Source organism: Arachis hypogaea, chromosome 17 (assembly GCF_003086295.3).
Source record: "Arachis hypogaea cultivar Tifrunner chromosome 17, arahy.Tifrunner.gnm2.J5K5, whole genome shotgun sequence".
Lineage (NCBI taxonomy): Eukaryota > Viridiplantae > Streptophyta > Magnoliopsida > Fabales > Fabaceae > Arachis > Arachis hypogaea.
This window is the reverse complement of record NC_092052.1, coordinates 6125154-6145877: the sequence shown is the minus strand read 5'-3', so window position 1 is coordinate 6145877 and position 20724 is coordinate 6125154. Positions and strand designations below refer to the sequence as shown.

Here is a 20724-nt window from a genome sequence, read left to right as displayed (position 1 = left end):
TTTTTTTGTTTCTCTGAATTGTGTGAAAAGTTGTGTGTAATATAACTATATAAGTATAAATATACTGTCCGTAAAAAAAAAAAGTATAAATATACTGAATTTATGTATAGAAAATCTGACATTGTAAAAAGATTAGCTTGTTGGCCTGTTAGTTTTAGTTTTTATAATCAATTCAAAAATTATAATAAAAAATCTTGAAATATATGATTATTATATTATAAGAGTATAATTCAAAATATATCTAAATCTATATTAAATTGTTTTTGAGTTATAATTATTCTTTGATGTCAGAATCTAATTCTAATTTAGAAATTTATAATTTATGGACGCACCACGCTTTTACTTTTTCTAGTAATCTTTGTGTTATAGATAGTTGAGTTTGGGTGAACTTCTCAAAAAAAAATCTTTTTTTAGTTATTTTTTTAAAAGATCTTATGAAAAAGTAGAAGTAATTTTATGTTTGGGTATCTAATCTAAAAAGATTTTTTATCTATCAATTATGTTTAGGTATAACAATATAAAAGTACTTTTTTAGTCACAAAAAAAAATATAAAAGTACTTTTTTGTTTATTTATTACATGAAAAATATCTTTTTTTTAAGAAAAAAATCTTTAAAAAAAGATATAAATTACAGCTTCTCAAAAAAATTTTTTTTATTTTTCTAGTGTTTTTATTTTTACTACAAAAAATTTGTCAAACACGCTAAAAAAAATTTCATTGAAAATAATATTTTTTTATCAAAATAAAAGACAATGTTCTATTCAATTAAGCTATTCTACAAATTCCCAATAAGTTCTTGTTCCCGGTTTTTTTCCTCTCTCTTTTTTTCAATGTTCTGAAAACCGGCCGGTCGGATCGGTTTAACCGCGAATCGACAATATTAAAAATTCGGTCAGACATATAAAACCGACAATAAAAAACCGGAAAATCGTTGAACCGAACGAGAACTGGCCGGTCAGACCGAACCGGAACCGGCCGGTTTACACAAAAAAGGGAAGCTTCCTTCGTTTCTTTCTCCCGTTCTCCCTTTCTTTCTTTCAGTCAGAGAAATCACACAAACCCAACCACAAAACCCTAGCACTGTAAGCCTACACCACCGCCACAAGGAGGTGCATACTGCCGCAGTTCGTCGCACTCAAAGTTCGCCATTCGTCATCTAGCTTCCCTCGTGCTCCAATTCTTCAACCCCTGTTCGCTGTCACCGATCGCGGTTGCTTCCTCGAGCTCGGCGTCCGTCGTCTTTGTCTGCTCAGCCGCGCTTCCGTCGCCGTTTGTTTGCCGTTCACGTTCGCGTCTTCGTTCGCGTTCGCTCGGCGTTCACTCGTTGTTCACCGTTCGAGTTCGCGTTCGTCTGGAAGCCACGTTGCTCTGCTTCAAACTCTGCGACCAACCCGCGTGTTCCACTCAGCCGTCGAACTGCTCTCTGTTGTTACCGCCGTGAGTTCCCTAAACCCGCCACTAGACAATACACTCACACAACAGACAACACCAATACTCTTCTTCAAACTCTGCAACTTCTGATTTCTACTACAATAAGTAATTATTTGATTTGGTAGTGGTTTGGATTTTTCCATAGACTAAATTAAAGTTACAATAGTTTTGTTCTCTTCTCTATCACATTGAAATTAAGCTTTGGATTCTCTTATTTCGTTTTAATTTTGCCGCACTCAACATGTTTGATGAAATGCTTTAACCATATTTCTGATTGGTTTTATAATTTCTAGCTTTTATAATTTCTCTCAGTCAAGGTTTGTGGTCTGAACTCTGAAGTTAGTGATTGATTTCTGATATGTTACTGATTCTGTTCTAATATGTGTTTTTGTTACTGATTTGTTACGGATTCTGAAATTGAGTAATGGATTTGTTACTGATTCTGTTCTATGGTCTTATGGATGATTATTGGATTTCTAGCCGTTCTGTTGCTGTTTTTAATTTGGATTATGATTTATTGATTTTAGTTATGGATGAAAGTATTAATCAAGAAGCAGTTGCTGATAATGTCTGTTTGAGTAATAATTCGTCTGCCAATCCTCCTAGTTCAAATGATTCTGCTAATCCTAATCCACCTAGTTCGAATAATAGTCAGTCACAAGGTTCTTCTAATTTATGGATTTTGATGATTGATAAATCTTCATGTTGGTTTTTAATGTTTAGATATTTCTTTTTACTATTTAACTTTTGAGATTGTATTTTGATAAAGATCATATGGATTTGATTGATGACACTTTGTTGTTGAATGCTAATTTTTGTTGTTGAATGCCCTGTTTGTTGCTGAATGATAATTTTTGTTGCTGAATGCTGAATGCTGTTGGTAATGGTGTTTTTGCTGCTGAATGTCCTGCTGTTTTTATTTCTTTGTTTGTTGCTGAATGTTGGTGACAGAATTTAGATATGGTCATGTTTGATCATTTTTTGATTTTTCAATGTGCTGTGGCTAGTCTTTAATTTCGTATCTGGTTATGGATACTTCTTTGTTTTGTAGTTGCTGATTTTGCTTTGATTTGTAGTTGCTGGCTCCTAATTATTGCTGGTTTTGCTGGCTTTGTTTGTTGTTGAATGTTGGTGGCAGAATTTAGATATGGTCATGTTGATAATTTTTTTTATTTTTCATTGTGCTGTGGCTGGTCTTTAATTTTGTTTTAATTAATAAAACTTTTATTAATTTTAGTTATGGATAATAGTATTAATCAAATAGAGATTAATAAAACTTTTATTAATTTCGAATGAAGCTGCTAATCCTAATCCTAATCCACCGAAGCAAATTTGCAACAAGTTCTTGCGGATTTTGATAATTGATAAATCATGATGTTGGGATTTAATATTTAGATATGTTTTTTTACTATTTAATTTTTGAGTTTGTATTTTGATAAGATCATATAGATGAGGTTGATGATATTTTATGTAGTATTTTAAATTTTGAAGATATTTTAAGATTTATATTAGACTGTAATGATATTCTAAGATGTTTATTCATAATTTATTTATTATTTTATTTCAAAACGATTTTTTTGGTTGAACCACTATTTGGATCGATTAGACTAATAAATTAATAAACCAGTAACTAAAACGGTTCGGTTCTCAGAACTTGTTTTTTCTACCTTTCACTTTTTTATTGATGGCTAAAAAAAAAATAAAACGATTGTATTTTATATATTTTTTTTGTCACATATTTCTTTAAAAAATCGTAACTATTATTTTTCTGTTTTGAAAAAAATGGGAGGAATATTTTTTATTTTATTATTTTAAAAATTTTACTAATTCAATTTTTTTTTCTTGAGTAATAGAAATCATATTTAACTCACTATCATTGGTTTCATTAATTACATAACCACGTGATACAACCCAGACCCGGTTATTTTTTACTTTTTTAATTTTTAAATGAAACGGCGTCGTACGCCAACTTCAAACCAAAACCCTAACTCTTGTCGCTCATCTCAAAGAACGTCTTTCTCCCTCAATTCTCAGACTTTCTAAACTCTCTCTTCTTACTCACTGCCTAGCCCACTGGAGTCTCTCTCAGTCTCACTCGCCGGAGTCTCGTCGTCCATCTCGCGGCCTTCCTCGTCGTCTCACTCGAGTCTCGTCCCTGGGCTCCTCGTCGCTGGAGAAGGAAGCAACTCGTGGGGTCGTCGCTTGCTTCGTCGCCTTCGTGGAGTCGTAGTCCCTCGTCGTCTTCTGGTTTCGGGTTCTCTCCGTCGCCGTGGGCCGTGGATAGTTGGTGAGTCCCTGCATCATTGCTTCCCCTGTTCTCTCTTTTCCAGATTTCCCTTTTCCCTGTATTTTGAGATGTTGCTGAATTGCTAATCAATTAATATGCCTTGTAGCTGATCTAAATGTTGCTTTAAATCATGACTGAACTAGGATTTGTTGAATTTGTTTTTGTAAGTTGAATTTGTTGTTGTAAGTTAAATTTGTTGTTGAAAATATCACTGAGCTAATTTTTCGATTGATGAAAATCATCACTGAGTTGAATTTGTTGCTGCCTTGCTGAAATAATTACTTAGCTAAATTTTTTGTTGCTGTTAATCATCATAGTTGAATTTATTGTTGAATAGCAATGAGCTGAATTTGTTGCTGTAAGAATAGATTTGGTTCTTAGTATTGATTGATTTGATTCTTGCATAAGCAGTATTGATTTGGTATAATTTGTTGAATTTAGCTCTTAATTAGTTTTTAATTTACTTATTGTGTCATGTTTTGCTCTCTTTATTTAAATTGAAAAAGTATTTTGTACTGGTGACCAGTTTATTTTCTACTTTTGCATCATTAGTTATGTTTAAGAATTGATACTTGTTTGTTATTAATGTGTTTGTGAATACACGCTTTTGATTTCATAATTTTAAGCTTATTTTTTGTAATTTTATATTTATATTTAATTGTGACCGGATTAACTAGTTCAACCGGTAATCCACCGGTTGAACCAGTGACCCGGTGACTCAGTTGCATGATTGGATCGATTATCGGTTTGGTTCTAATAACTATACTTTGTCATTTTTTCCCCTTAAAAAAAGTTTGAGATAAAAAAAAAAAAACAGAATAACCATCAAATAGTACTCCTCCCCGCTCATTCCAGCAGCCTCTGAACCCTCCAAAACCCTCAAAACCTCCCACCGCCGCTCCACCGCAAACCCCTAACACCCACCATGGTACGCGACGGTGACGCGATGGACCAAAACAATGACGCTTTGGCACCACCACTTCCAACCAACGAGAAGCGGAAGGGGAAGCACGACAAGCCAAAGCCATGGGACGAGGACCCTAACATCGATCATTGGAAGGTCGAGAAGTTCGATCCTTCTTGGAACGAAGGCGGCATGCTTGAGGTTAGCTCGTTCTCCACTCTTTTCCCTCAGTACCGCGAGAAGTACCTTCAGGAAGCTTGGCCTTTGGTGAAGTCCGCGCTCAAGGAATTCGGCATCTCTTGCGAGCTCAACTTGGTAAAACCGTAATTAATTCTCTTAAGTCTTTCCGCTAGGGTTTAAGTATTCATGTGCTTAATTATGGTGTTAAATTTTTGTTTGCAATTTGGAATTTTTATAGGTTGAGGGTTCAATGACAGTTTCCACGACCAGGAAGACGAGGGATCCTTACATTATTGTCAAAGCTAGGGATCTTATTAAGCTTCTTTCACGAAGTGTTCCTGCTCCTCAGGTATTCGATATTGTGTTTATCTTAAAGCTATGAATAGTTTATAATTGTAGCGGTTTTCTTATTGTTATGTTTTTTGTATGTGCTTTGTTTGTTGTGCTTCAGCTTTGGTGTTTTCTGTTTCTGAGAGTGAATTTAAGCCTAGCTTGTATTGTCAAGTACTCAAGTATGTGCAATAAGTGTGTGATTGAATTAGTTTATTTTAGGTTCAAACAATTTTTAATGTAATGCTTTCTGATGGAATCCAAATATGATATAGGAAAACAAGTATTTATTTTACTAGGATAAAAAGTTTCAGACTATTGAAAAAGGTTTTTTGAAGTGAAAAATATGACCCCCGAAGGTCTAGTGTTAAGGCTGTTCTCATAAGGTTGAGTCTATAGACCTAAAAGGAGTGGCTTCTTTTGAAAATTGATAAACTCTGATAAAACCTATGACATAGCATATTAGCATTGTTGCCGTTGCGCCTAAACAAACCCATAAATTCTGTGTTCTGTGTGATATTTTTTATTTCATATATTTGTACCTGGTGCTGCAATTTGGTTCTTATGTTGGGCTCGGTTGATTTCAGGCAATCAAAATACTTGACGATGAAGTGCAATGTGACATCATTAAAATTAGTGGCTTGGTTCGCAATAAGGTAATTTCTACGTTGCATTGCCTGAATTTCTAGTCTCCTTTGCAGATTCTCTCAATTTTACCCTAGATTTTAAGAGGGTTTGCTAGATATTATTTCTGCTTGTTCAGGTGGTATATATATTGTCTAGTCAAGCTGATGCCTTTCAATTGACTTTTGCAGGAGCGTTTTGTAAAAAGAAGACAACATCTTGTGGGTCCCAATTCTTCCACATTGAAGGTATGTTGTTTTTTTAAGGATTTTGATTTTTCTCGACTCTGGGATGAATTCTTTGTTAGCTCTCCCAAGGTCTTCATATTCATACTGCTGGTTGTTGATTTCGCCTTTGTAACTCACTTTTCTCCCACTATATTATTGTGTAGGCACTTGAAATACTCACTGGTTGCTACATTCTTGTCCAGGTAAGTTTTAATTGTTGCTCTAGATTGTTAAGATGGACTTCAACTTGATCCAAGATTTGGGTGGAGTACAGAATGAACTGACTTCTTTTGACTTTATGTTCACAATTCCACAGGGAAATACAGTTGCTGCAATGGGTTCATTTAAAGGCTTGAAGCAAGTAAGGAGGATTGTTGAAGAATGCATGCTGAATAAAATGCATCCTGTATACAACATTAAGGTTAGTGTACTTGTATTTTCTGTAGACTAATTTTATTGTATGAAACTTCAGGTGTCAAAAATTTCTCAAATTTCCCCACTTTTTCACATTGTCAGGTTCTTATGCTGAAGAAAGAACTTGAAAAGGATCCGGCCCTTGCACAAGAAAACTGGGATAGGTTTCTTCCAAAGTTCAAGAAGTATGCCTGCATTCATTTGATATTTTGTATTAACATTCATAGTACCCACACACTGCTGCAGCTTTATGACACCACACCTTTTTTAGGAAAAATGTTCAGCAAAAGAAGGTTAAATCTAAAGAAAAGAAGCCATATACTCCTTTCCCGCCTCCTCAACAGCCCAGTAAGGTGAGACAATGACTACCATCTCCTGTCATGTTGGATTTCATTCTATCATTGCTTAGTATAATCTCTTCTGACCTGTTGACCGCTTCTAGCATCACTTCCAACCTCCTCCCTTTGTTCCCCTTTTCTCAGGAGTTATGTTCATAAGAGTTTTAAATTGTGTTTGTTCTGTTCTTGTCTTGACATCCTGTGGTTTGTTGTTAATTTATGAATTGATGGTGTTTCAGGTTGATATTGAATTAGAAACTGGAGAATACTTCTTAAGTGCTAAGAAGAAATCAGCAAAGAAATGGCAAGAGAAGCAGGAGAAGCAAGCGGAAAAAACTGCTGAAAACAAGAGGAAAAGAGAAGAGGCCTTCATTCCACCCAAGGTTTTCCTCATATTTCTTTTGCAATATCCTCTACTTTTTGATACAATTTTTGCTAAGCGTATTGTTTTTAATGTTCTTTATTGCATTGTAAAAATTTTATTTGCACTCTTCAGGAACCTGCAAAGCTGGTGGATAAATCTGAAGATGCTAATAATAATAATGTAGCTGACATGGCAAAGTCCTTAAAGGTAACTTCAGCAGAATTTCCATTTTGCCAAAATGAATGTCGAACTCGGAGTGTCTCTTGATTGTGTTATCATCTAACTTGAATCCAAATTTGGTTTATCAACAGCAAAAAGCAAAGAAGCTAGGGAAGCGCAAATCCGAAGAAAACATAAATGCTGAGACATACATCATAGGATCATCAGAACAACCATCAGGAAAGAAATCAAAGAAGCAAAAATCTTAGTTAACATCGATCCTTTGGAGATGGAAGATGGGCTTGTGGATTGAAATCGATCCCAAAAATTCGTCTTTTAGAAAAGTTTTGACACTAGTGTGTAAGTCTATGGACATTGCTGCTGCAATTTGTCGAGAAAGTATGAGTGGGTTGCATTGTGTCTCACTCGTTCTTGCCTAATTAGATTGTAACATGTACCACAATGGTCCCTTTTCTAAATGTATTGGCCAAAATGGATCTTCAATTTTTCCTTTTAATTGGTGTTATTAAGCGTGATTTTTTAACATATAATATCTCTCAAATTTAGTTTCCTTAAAAATATACACTAAAATTAGCTACAAAAATCAGTTATCAATGTAGAGGATACATTGGAGTATAAAACACATTAAAAATAAGTTAAATTATATAAAGGTGATTGATTTTAATTGCTGAATTTGGTGTGCAAATAATATTTTTTTAAAATATATAGTGTGATAATATTATATTTGACAATATCAATTGACAATCTATTCTTTTCTGTTTTAGTATTTTTATCACCAGCCACATCTCAACAAGGTTATTTGAAACAAAGCAAGCAAAAAAAGAAAAAAAAGATTTCAAAAGATTAGTTTAATTTTCTTCTACAAAGTTAGCAGTACTTAATTTACCTTCAGCGTAGGCAAAGTTGCGAATTTATAGCTTGTACAATTAGTTTATGTTATTTGATGCAAATACACTTTTGAGCATAGTTCTTTGGAGTAAAAAATAAAATTAGTATTGAGATTTTTAGATATTTATCTTTATAGTTGTCAAAATTGTTTATCTAATCAAAATTATAAATCAATTAAAGTTTTAAAAATTTGAATTAGATTAATTTTTATTTAAAAAATTACATGAATGAAAATGGATGGTTAAAATTGGATTTTTTATTTTAATAAATAAATTAAATATAATAATTACCAAAATAAATAATTTAAAAAATATTTACCGAAATAAATATCCTTCTTTTATCTCGTTTACACTATAAACAAGATAATTTTGCATGTATCTCGTTTAAAGTGTAAATGAGATATATGTAGTTTGTATAAACGAGATATATGCATTAATAAATAATTAAATATAATTTTTGAAAATAATAAAAAATATTAATATTTTTAATTTGACCAAACTCTTAAAGATGGAATGTTTCAAATAATAGAGAAGATAAACCTTCCATTTTAAATAAGAGGGAAGATAGACGGTCCATTTAAAATAAACATAGACGGTCCATTTAAAATAAGCACGTTAACACGTTCATGAGTGCACCGTTAAATTGCCCACTATTAACACGGTTATCTTGGATTGACTCTTAATGGAATCATCAAACCAATTAATCCATCTCCATTGAGTTCTATCTAACTTATATTTCAAATTTTTATCAACTCCCATGCAACAAACGAAATTTTTATGTAACAAGCGATTGATTGATTGGATGATTCTAAGAGTCAAGATAACCGTTTTAATAGTGGGCAATTTAACGGTATACTTATGTGACTTTCAAAGTAAACGTGTTAACATGATAAATAGACAGTCTATTTTTCTATTATTTAAAATGGACGGTTTATATTTTCTAGTATTTGAAACATTCCATTTGTAAGAGTTTGATCAAATTAAAAGCATTAATATTTTTTATTATTTTTAAAAATTATATTTAATTATTTATTAATGCATATATCTCGTTTACAATATAAACAAGATAACATCTATCTAGTTTATACAGTAAACGAGATATACGAAAATTGAAAAAAAAATATTTATTTTGGTAAATATTTTTTAAATTATTTATTTCGATAATTATTATATTTAATTTATTTATTAAAATAAAAAATCCGGTTAAAATTACATAATTCATCTAATTCTAATCTTAGAGTTTTTTTTTTTTAATTTAAAAATCAAATCTAAATAATCTCATTCAAATTACAATTATTTATGAAAGAATCTTTTTATTTATTTATTTATTTATTTATTTTTCCCATATTGTTAGTAACTTAGTACCAATTATTTATTATTTATTTAAACAAAGCAACATAAAGTCATAAATAAAAATCAATCCTAAAAAGGTGGAATGCGTTATTTTAGAATCAAACAGAATCTTTGTTATTGTTATATATAGTGTGAAACTGTTGAACATATCACACATAACCTAATCAAAGTCTCATTCCTTGGTTCCCAAGTACTCAACAGAAAGCTATATTTATAGCCAATTCTCAATCCTTTCTTCAACTTGACAAGTGACAATGACAAAGACGGAGGAGATACAGAAGGACAAAGAGTGGTGCGACCATTGTGTGAAGTTTTCCCAAGTCAAACGCGAAACCTACTCTAGTGGTTTTTGGTCCAAGTAAGTATAGTATGTACATATATATATATATTCCTAATTCATTCATCAACAGTTTTAAATTAATTATGATTCAGAAAAATTTTATTATACTTATGATTTCACTATGTTTTCCAATGTTGTGTGTGTTATAGTTCTTGTAATACATGTGGAAGGATTCTCTCAGATTCATCATTAAGGGGCTTCCCACTCCCAATATCCTTTCGAGTGAGTATGAAGAGGAAACACAAAAGTGGTTCCGGAAGAAGAATAAAGAAGGCAGTGGATAAGCATAATCATGATGATATGGAACAAGTGGAGAAAACACAAGGATTAAAATCAAAATCCAATGATGATAAAGATGATGATGGAATTGATGATACAGGAACAGATTGTGCAAGTTCTGTAACTCGTTCATAATTTTTTCCAGTTTAACCAACTAGGAGTATAGTCAAGTGGAACCAGTTGAAAAATAGGTTAGTTATTTTATAGGAACTTCCCACTATCTTAATGTTTAAAATGTTAAAATTAAAAATAAAAAGAGATTAATTTAAATTGACTTATATTATATTTTTCTCCTTTTTTTTTTTTTTTTCTTTCTGTACTCATTACTTTGTTATTGCCAATTTTTAACAAGTTTATATTAATTAAGTGCGACTAATATTGCGGTGTTTTAATGTAAACTGCAAGGTCTTTTATTTATTCATTTTGTTCAATTATACTATATTATTTATTTGGTCAGTAGAATAAATTATGTAAAGTGAAAGATATCAATAAAATAAAATAGTACGAATTTAATTATTAAATAAATTATAATTCTTATTTATTTTTTATTTTAAATTCTAAATTCTAATTCCTAATTCATGTATAGGGTTTATTGTAAAATCAAATCGAATTTTGCAACAACCTACTTTAAAACTGAAAAAATTATATTTTTTTAGATTTTTTTTAACTAAATCAATTGGTTCGGTTCGATTTATGATGGATTCGTAAAAAATTGAACCAAATCGAACAGAAATAACACATATTCCAGCTTTGACTTGTCTCTTCTGTCTTCATTAGCACTCAAACAGAGCAATCAAGTTAGGTAAAAAATCTTTTTTCAAGTTATTTTTTTTAAAAGATTATATGGAAAAGTTAAAATTTTATGTTTGGATATCTCATGTAAAAATATCTTTTTATTTATCAATTATGTTTGGGTATAAGGATATAAAAGTATTTTTTTGTTTATTTATTACACGAAAAACATCTTTTTTTAAGGAAAAAAGATCTTTTAAAAAAAGATATAAATTATATCTTCTCAAAAAAGATATTTTTTTTAAAATTTTTCTAGTGTTTTTACTTTTACAACTAAAAATTTGTTAAACACGTTAAAAAATAAAAAAAAATATTTTTTATTGAAAAAGATATTTTTTTATCAAAATAATGACACCCAATTAAAATTTGTTTGAATAAGTTTATAAGTAATTTTTTTTTTACTTTTAACTTATGAAAAAGTATAGTATTAATGTCTAGTATAATTTTTAAAATTAAAATATAGCTTTTTAAAAAATTATTTAAGTAATAATTTTTTTATAATAACAAATTTTTTATCATATTTTTTTAAAATAAATACTTTTAGAATTAAAAATTTAAATATAAAATAATTTATTTATAAACTATTTTTAATATAATTATTTATTGTTTAAGCTATTTTTAAAAAAAAATAATTAAATTATTTACTCAAATTAAATCTGAGTCTATTTAAATAAATATTGAAATTCGAATTTTATTTGTTTATATTATGGTTTTAAAAATTAGATTGGACTGACTGGTTGAACCGGTTCGACCGAAATCCGACGCTGTAAACGGTTTGGTTCATCACTAAACCGTTCATATAGAACCGGAGAAAAACCGCCGAACCGCCCGATAACCGGCCGGTTTGTCTAATGTGACGTCGTTTCGAGGGGGGGAAAAGAATAACGCGTTGCTGCTTGCTGGTCTCTGTCCTCTCTTTTGTTACTTTCATTCATTCCTTCAGTCAAAGAAAACACAAAGGGAAAACCCTAGCTAGCCTCCATCGCGGCCGAACGGAGTGACCCATTGCCACCCTCCGTGGCTGTCCGAGGAGTCTCTCTTTGTACTGTCGGCGTTATCCAAGTCAAATCCCCTGTTCGATGTCTTCTTCCTCGCTCGGCGCCCATCCTCCATTTGTCGTCCTGTCGCCATCGTCTCGTCGCCATTGTCTCGAAGGTCAGTGGCTTTGGTGTGCACTTGTTTTTCGATTTTCGTTTTATTCTTTGAATCTCTGTTCTGAAATCAACAAATCATTGAATGATTATAGGGTTTTGTGCTTTGTTGAAATCATTGATTTGCTCTGACTTTGGTGTGCTACTGTGGGTTCTGGGTTCTGGTGTGTTGTGTGTTTTGTGGCTCTGCTGTGCTGTTGCTTTGTGTTTTTGTTGAAATCGTGAATGATTATTTGATTTTTGGGTTCTGGCTCTGCTGTGCTGCTGCTGCTGCTTTGTGTTTTTGTAAAATTTGTAGATGATTGTTTAATTATTTAGCTCAGGGTTGTGTCTTTTGTGTTTTAGATTACATAGAAAAAAACCAATTACTTGAAACACTTGCACACAAACATGCCCAGAAAAAACAACTGCAACATTGAACAAAGTGTTCTAATATTGAGCAGGATTGGCCGAGTCGTAACCCTCAATAGCCTTGAAGAGAGCTTCACCCTTGGCCTTACCCTTCTTCATGTCTTCCTCGTCAGGCTTCGAATCTCCTTTGGAGTGGAACTTCACACTCAGCTTCCCAATGGATTCTCCGTTGGGTCCTTCTACCAACAACGCTGTAGTTGTATGCATAGTTAGCCTCATCTATTGCCTCCACTTTGTGCAATATAAACTTGCTTTCTCCATCTGCATATATATCATTATTATCACAATTCACAACTATGATTATCTCATATATAGTATGTTTACTGAATTGAATAGTTACTGACCCTCGACAATGGTGAGTTTCTTGATGGTTCCAGGACCACCGTTTCCCTCAACGATTTCAACACTCTTGATGTCATCAATAATCTTAGGGGTGATAGAATCCGCATCCTTCATAGCATTGTAAAGTTTGGCAGTGGGGCACGGGGGAGGTGATTTCATCCTCGAATGTGAAGACGGCCATGATTGTGAATTAAGAAGCTAAGGGAAGGAATCAAAGGAATGAGAAGTAGATGGTAATAGGTGAGGTTAGCTTTGTAGTGTGTGTTTGATGAGCAGAGGAATGACTTCTATTTACTTTTAGGCTTTTAGCTGCTGGGAGAGTAATACTAATATGCTGTTGTTGTGTTGTGCAATTTTGTGACTTAATTATGCTCAGATAGATAGATTAGATTTATAGTTAGATTAGATTGTGATTGTTTTGCTGATTTATTGATTTCAATTATGGATGATAATATTAATCATGGAGCAATTCTTGATAATAATACATATATGGATAACAATTTGTCTACCTCCTGTGTCGAATGATGTTGTTAATCCCAATCCTCCTAGTTCTAAACTTCCAACGATAGTCACTCAAGCTTCTTCTATATTTTAGGATGTTTATTTGTAATTTATTTATTATTTTATTCTAAAACGGTTTTTTCGGTTAAACCATGGTTGGACCGGTTAGATCAGTAAACCAGTAAACCAGTGATCAGAGCGGTTTGATGACCGGTCCGGTTCTCGGAACCTTGGTTTATACAGTAATTTATTGCCCAGTATCAAACAGTAAGTTTTAGATTTGCCACGGACTAATTCTTGACAAGAAATATGCGAAAAAAAACCCTCTGAATCAGAGCTCCCAATCTCCCATCCCATCCCACCCTCCCCCTGTCCTCTCACTCTCTTCTCCCATTGAATCTGATTCACTCCCACCGTCTCACTCCCTCTCCATTCTTACCGGCGGCTCTCACTCTCCTCACTCCTCACTCCGTCCCCGGGCAGTCCACGACGGAGCTTCCTCTCCTGCTACTGTCTTCCTCGGAGATTAGTATTTTATTTATTTGCTTTTTCTATTTTGAAAATAACCACCTCTGAATCTCTGTTGCTCTCTTATTTTTCTCTGATTCTTTTTTCTCTGAATTAAGCCCTGAATATAGTTATGTATGAATATAGTTCTACACTGATAAGAAGGTCTCTTTTGTCGGAGCGATTGGGAAGATTTCTTCAATTTAATGTAATGATTTCTTCTCTCTTTCAGTCTCTTCGATTTAGTCGATATGAACTTTGCTGTTTTTTAAATATTCAAAGTCTGTTAGCGTATTGGTGTATGAAAGTTAATTGTGTATTTGGCTAATTGGCTCTATAATTTTATCTTCAGTTAGGTAGTCAATTTGTATTAACCATGTAAGTTTTATTATACTTAAAAGTGTAGTTATTATTGGTGCTATAAATATAATTCTTATTGTTATTGCTGCTACAAATGAATGATGTGAAAGAACGCTTTCTTAGCTTGATATTGTTGTCGAAGTGAATCGAGGTGGATGTTGTTGCTTTGATTTTTTATCTTAGTTGTTGACTTCTTGTTTCAATTTTATGATTCTTGAAGCTTATATGTTTCAATAGCTTGATGAAAAATCTTGAAGCTCGATAGTTGAATGTGTCTAATTAAGCAAAACTAGCTATTCTGCTACTAATATGCAGAATTTCTTGGTGTTCATTTTTGTGACAGGATTTTATTTAGTTACTTAAATTTTTTAGTGTATAGATGTTGGTTTATAAGACATTTGTATCTTGAATTTGGATGTGATGTACTCATTAATTTTGTTTATCGAACATTTGGATTTGAGAATGTATATGATTTCCTTTCAATTAAGATTTAAAAACCGATAAAATCGACCGAACCAAATCGCTTTTGGTTCGCTTTGGTGGAAACAACACAACCGATTGGTTGATATCTTGTAGCAACCGAATTGGTCAGTTCGGTTGGTTTTCGGTCCAAAACCGAATTGATAACACCCCTAGCTCGCTCTGTCCCTCCTCGCCGTCTTCTCCGCAGCTCGTCTGCATCTTCTCCCTAACCCACCAGGTTTTTTTTTCAATGTAGTTTTTTTATTATTTTGTTACTGATTTTCCAGAAGAATTTCCATTTACACAGCACTATATATTTGCAAGCTTGTTATTTTAATATTTCTTTGTTGGATTGAGTATAAATAAAACCTTTGGTATATAAATTGATAGCTTACATACTCCTAAAATATAGTTCTGTTCTATGTGGCTTTTAATATGCTTTGTTGGCTTACTAACTGCTTCCACCTATTTCAAGAATCAAGTCCCTAAGACTTGAAGTCAGTTGTAATAAAATCTCTGCTCTTATCGTCCATAGTTTGAATTTCTGATTTGAATAGTTAACCTTGTTTAGGTAGTATTTTTCTTGGATTTAAGATGCATTGTGTATTCTTCTGCATGTCTCTTATTGAAGACTAGAGTTCTTGGATGATGGTAGCAAAGCCTCTGTGGCATTCTCACATACACCTCGTTAAGCAAACACTCGCCGCTATAATCAAAGACCTTCCCTTACATGCTCATCGACCTCCTTCCCCCTCTCCCTCATGGACAGAAGATGCTGTTTCACAAGTGATTCGGTTCATCCCCTCATGCTTCTTTAGGTCCCCTCGCTCGATTGGCTGCCAAACCAGTTTCCGACACCGCACTCCTCTCCGACAGCGCAACCTCAATGAAGAACAACGAAAGTTCCACCACAACCTCCTTGTGCTTGGCCCTGCTGCACACAGGGACCCCGGCAGGGTGAACCTTGGTCTTCACAAAGCCCTCCAGTTCTTCCGATGGGTCGAGGCTCGCTTTGGGTTCCACCACACTGAGGTCACGTGTCGCGAGATGGCAATTGTGTTGGCCAGAGCAGATAGATTCACTGCTCTTTGGGATTTTTTGAAAGAGATGTCTGGAAAAGAGAGTTCCAAGCTTGTGACCACCGAGACCGTTACGTGTTTGATAAAAGTCCTAGGAGAAGTAGGGCTGGCTAATGAAGCATTGTTTGCATTTTATAGGATGAGGCAGCTTGACTGCAGACCGGACATTTATGCTTACAATACATTAATTAATGCGCTTTGTAGGGTTGGGAATTTCAGGAAGGCTAGGTTCTTTCTTGAGCAGATGGAGTTGCCGGGGTTCCGGTGCCCACCGGATACATTTACTTATACCATTTTGATAAGCTCTTATTGTAGGCACGCTATACAAACCGGGTGCAAGAAGGCCACAAGGAGGAGGTTGTGGGAAGCGAATCACCTTTTCCGGCTCATGCTCTTCAAGGGATTTGTTCCTGATGTTGTGACTTACAATGCCTTAATAGATGGTTGCTGCAAGACCTATCGCATTGCGAGAGCATTGGAGTTGTTTGAGGACATGAAGAAGAAAGGATGTGTCCCTAATAGAGTTACTTATAATTCTTTAATAAGATACTTCAGTGCAGTGAATGAGATTGATAGAGCTATTGAGATGTTAAGGGATATGCAGAGGTCGAATCATGGAGTACCCGGTTCGAGTTCATACACACCTATCATTCATGCCCTTTGTGAAGTTGGCAAGGTTCTTGATGCTTGGAATCTTCTTACTGAGATGGTTGATGGAGGGTTAATACCTAGAGAGTATACATATGCATTGGTTTGTGATGCAGTTTGCAAAGCAGGTGAAAGTAGCTTGTTAGAGGATGAAGTTCATAAGAAAATAAAAGAATGTATTAGGAATAGATACAGGCAAACAATGAAATTCAAACCCATTATGGTTCGCAAGGGGTATCCTGAGATAGAGGGCATTTGAATAATTTGTAATTACATTATTTATACCAAGGTTTCTTGTTATTTTTTGTGTGCTATCATTGAAAATTTATTTCATAGTTAACAGTTTAAACTTAAATAGTTGTTATAAGTTGGAATATTTATTTGGCTCAATTGTTTATGAAACATTTATGTGGAAATAATGATATAATTCCCTAGCTAAATGTAATGAGTAAAAAAAGAGTAATAAACTCAAGACCCAATTAGGATAGTTTTATTAGTCCGTGTAAATTATTAATTTATTATAAATAGAGATAGTAAGAATGTAATTAAAAGAAAAAAAAAAGTAATCGATATCTTTTTATCTTTAGAATTCAGGAATGATCTCTCTTTTATTTCTCTCTAACTTAATCAATTCTTTCCCTAATTTCCTCTAATCTCATCACACATTCACACTAACTAAAAACAATAAATTAGAGATAATCACTAGGAATTAATTCACATAAACCATGATTTTTTTCCAATTGCGGGGATTTCAAAGTTGTGTGCAATTGATAACTAGCTTTTCATGAATTCAGAGAGGCCCAACAATTTGGCTTATTCCCTGGCAAGTCATGCTGTCAGTGCCCTATGTTTTGTTGTATTTTTTGGATCATTCCTTAAAGTTTTGTGTTAGGATAATAAAGAAAAAAAAAAAGCAATTGGTTTTAGGGTTTTATTATGGTGGAAAGGTACAATGCAAATGCAAAAAGACATGAATGCATATATGGAGAGATCCCATTTAGATTGATTGAACTTGCATAGTTGTCATTTGTAGTAATTGATGGAATTATGAGAACGTGTTAATGAATTTAAAGTTATTCTATTTTGTTTCTATGTGGAAAGCCATTTACTCTTTTAATAAAGAAGAACCATACAAAATGTTGTACCAATGAAACTGAATTCTTAAATTGCATATGAATTGGCCAAACTATTTTAAGGATCAAATCTATTATTTTAATGAAAAAAAAAATGAATAACATATAATAATTGGTCATATTATTGTTGGCATACTATTTTTTCTATTAAGTGTAAAACACATCAAATGATTTTCTGTATCTAAATGTAATGTGTTTCATTTTAAATTTTTTGAAACTTCAAAATTTTAATTCTTCATCATTAATCAACTGATATTAGTTTGCTTATGTGTTAAGTTTTTTCAACGAGTGCTAATGTTTAAGTCTCAATGTTATATTTTTAGGTTCTTATAAATATTCAAATATTATGGTTTTAATATAGAACTTTGTTTAATTGCTTTAGATCATGGTAAATATTCCTAATTTTTCTTTTGGTCATTATAAACCTCAATAATTAACACTAAGCCTAAAGGGGAAAAAAAGAACCCTTAAAAGATAACTAATGCTTATACTAAAATAATATTAAAGCGATCCCTTTATCTATTCTATACCTTTTCAATAATTGTAAAAACACCAAATATTATTTGACTCCCATTTGGAAAGGTATAATTAAAATGCAAAGTAAGTTCGAAATTGGAAACTTCTGGCACATGCCTTGTTGGGTATGTTTTTCACTTTTTTGTGACGATGACTTTTTTTATTGATTAAGCAAAATCAAAATCGTATTGGAACTTGGAAGAATAACAAAGCAAACTCATAAGGACATTTTAAACATAGTAGAAGTCTCTTTAAAACTACTCTCACTATTTTCTAAAATGCTTTTTTTCAATAAGATTTTTAAAAAATTACAGGAATGATATTCATACAACTATTAACTTTTACCTATATTCTGTTGTCAAAAAGGAAAAAGATTTTACTTATATTAAACAATTCTTAATTTGCAATTGATATAAATAAATAATTTACAGACTAAAATTCTAAAATAGTCTTCGAAATTCACATTATACATTGATTTAATTTACAAATTTTTAATTATATTATTATTTTTTAAAAAATTGATCTCTAAACAGTAAACACTATAATGATCTCTGGATTTAAATAAATTAAGGGTTGATACTTTTTTCTTCTTATGACTTATAAGCAGAAAATATACTCAAAGGAAAGAAGGGAATAGACATGTCACATGTCCAATGGCCCTCAACATTTCATCTATAACACAAATAAATAGATAAAATAAAAGAACAAAATTTTTTCGAAGAAAAAAAATTATTTACAATTTTTTAACTAATATATAAGTATATAACCAATAGTTTCCCATTCCTTTGACCCTTTTCTACAATAAATAATTAGTTTCTAAGAAAAAAAAAACAAATTTTACTAAAAAAATTTTTTTTTTTTACTTTTAATGAGACAAATATAGAAATATTAGGTGACTAATCAATTTTTTTTTAAATTGCGAAATTGTCCATCATGCATACAAAAATGTCAATAGACAACCATTTTTATCCAAAAAAAAAAAAGACTAACATTATCTCAAATATAAAGTAAACATAATGAAAAAAATAGTTATTTACATTTGTGAATTTTTTTTATAAATAATACTAGAAGGTCAATGATCTAGAAAAAAAAAATAGAAATGACTTAGTATTGACTATTAACTTAAATACAAAATAATTATAAAAATAATTGATTACTTTATATATTTTTATAAGGTAAATTACTTAATTAAGTCAAGGGGAGCAAAAAATTACACAATTCAGCCAAATCAAAAACTGGTTCACGAATCAACTAATGCACATTTATATATAGTTCGAATTAGCATGTTTCGAACTTGATTTACATGTCACATTGATTCGAACTACACACACGCACACACCCACTAATTCGAATTAGCCTGATTCGAATTACACATAGAGTAATTTGAATCAGGGTGATTCGAACTACACCCAAGCACGAAACGCCAAGTAATTCGAAACTGGCTGATTCGAATTACACAAAGTTTAATTCGAATTACATTGATTCGAATTATACAGGACCAAACGTGTATAAATATGGTGTGAACGTGAGTTGATCTCATTAGAGTGTAAAAATGGTTAGTAAGAAGAGTTTTGTTGTGTTGGTTCATCACAGAGGGTCGATTAAGAGAAAAACACGATCTGGTGTGAAGTTCACCGATAAGGATCCTCTCAGCATTTTTATGAGGCCTACGACGAGCTATGATGACCTTGTTAATTCTGTACTACAGAAACTTGGTCTGCAAGGCGTGAAACGGGTTAATAAGTTTTTATATCGCATTCCAATCTCAGTGTTGCAAGAACTGCAACTGGACTCGTCCTAAGAACTGCAGCAGTACCAGGCATCGTTAACTGAACTCCTAACACCCACCGCGGTAGCTCATTGTACGACTCATCCCAATCACCATAGATGTGGGCAACGACCTTCTGTTTTGCCAACCAAACCCTCCTATAGGTTGGCCTGGATCCAAAGTGTGCCGCCGTTGCATTCAGGAGAGCCTTGATGCTGACGGATGCATCGGCTCTAACCATTGGCATGATGAATGCCGATATCACATGATAGTCCAGACTCCTGTGGTCACTAGAGATGGACGTCGCGAGACACGTATGTGGTCCGTTGTACCTTTTTACCACCCAAATACCCTTGCGCTACCGGAGACTTAGCCTAATCAACCATGTGCACCCATTCCTAAACTTAGAATACTTCCCAACATACCGGCGATAGTTAGACTCCACCACCTTGTATTGTACCCCACGTCGGATGCTATACGTCTTCACACTTAACACAGCCTCATCTTTATCTTGAAACCGCTGACCAACCTGAAACTCTGTCAGACCTGCAGACCCCTCGGCATCTCTAGCACCAAATCCAGCAGGCTCCCCAAGAGCCCCCTCCTGTCTCATGGCATCCAGGTCCAAAGATGAGAAGTGCGGAGGGTATTGCTGTGTGCCAAAACTAGAACCACCTCCTGCCCCAGCTGGCTCACTCCCTCGAATATCATCGCCACTGTCATCAGCAATGATATCCGGCTCCACATCATCATCGTTTGCATCATCCAGCAATGCATCGCCTAGACCAGCCGGTGCAGCACACTGTAAAGAGTTCGGCACAGTCTCCCCTATTCCAACCTCACCGCCTCCACTACAGTTGAGATAAACAGCAAATGAAGGGGAGGCGACAGGCTCGACCGGAGGTTCATTCACAGG

The 20724-nt window shown here is 33.2% G+C and overlaps 3 protein-coding genes and 1 long non-coding RNA gene across 13 annotated transcripts; 3 read left to right on the top strand and 1 right to left on the bottom strand.

Moving 5' to 3' along the window:
- The first annotated feature begins 1016 nt into the window (after positions 1–1016).
- LOC112765326 (KRR1 small subunit processome component) lies at positions 1017–7775 on the top strand. Of its 3 annotated transcripts, XM_025811231.3 has the most exons (13): positions 1017–1437; positions 3501–3718; positions 4512–4937; positions 5041–5151; positions 5720–5788; positions 5948–6004; positions 6148–6186; positions 6300–6404; positions 6500–6582; positions 6669–6750; positions 6975–7118; positions 7232–7306; positions 7411–7775. In XM_025811231.3, the coding sequence occupies exons 3-13, from the start codon at positions 4644–4646 to the stop codon at positions 7525–7527; spliced, it is 1176 nt and encodes a 391-aa protein (XP_025667016.1). In that variant the 5' UTR covers positions 1017–1437; positions 3501–3718; positions 4512–4643; the 3' UTR covers positions 7528–7775. The 3 variants fall into 3 exon arrangements, with proteins under 3 accessions (XP_025667016.1, XP_025667017.1, XP_025667015.1); XM_025811232.3 differs by lacking the exon at positions 3501–3718; XM_025811230.3 differs by lacking the exon at positions 1017–1437 and having other exon boundaries at positions 3405–3718.
- Positions 7776–9672: 1897 nt separating this feature from the next.
- On the top strand, positions 9673–10408 carry LOC112766601 (uncharacterized). The gene is made up of 2 exons (XR_011875745.1): positions 9673–9877; positions 10009–10408. It is a non-coding gene; the product is annotated as an uncharacterized lncRNA (long non-coding RNA).
- Positions 10409–11816: 1408 nt separating this feature from the next.
- On the top strand, positions 11817–16691 carry LOC112764474 (pentatricopeptide repeat-containing protein At1g77405). Of its 8 annotated transcripts, none has more exons than XM_072222226.1 (4): positions 11822–12085; positions 12525–12691; positions 12829–13074; positions 15296–16691. In XM_072222226.1, exon 4 carries the CDS (start codon positions 15310–15312, stop codon positions 16648–16650), a length of 1341 nt encoding a protein of 446 aa, XP_072078327.1. In that variant the 5' UTR covers positions 11822–12085; positions 12525–12691; positions 12829–13074; positions 15296–15309; the 3' UTR covers positions 16651–16691. The 8 variants fall into 8 exon arrangements, with proteins under 8 accessions (XP_072078328.1, XP_025665895.1, XP_072078327.1 ...); XM_072222228.1 differs by having other exon boundaries at positions 11842–12085; positions 12870–13074; XM_072222227.1 differs by having other exon boundaries at positions 11817–12085; positions 12525–13074.
- LOC112764476 (ABA-responsive protein ABR18-like) lies at positions 12511–12993 on the bottom strand. The gene is made up of 2 exons (XM_072221641.1): positions 12837–12993; positions 12511–12683 (listed from the first exon to the last, which is right to left on the bottom strand). The coding sequence occupies exons 1-2, from the start codon at positions 12991–12993 to the stop codon at positions 12511–12513; spliced, it is 330 nt and encodes a 109-aa protein (XP_072077742.1).
- Positions 16692–20724: the final 4033 nt, after the last annotated feature.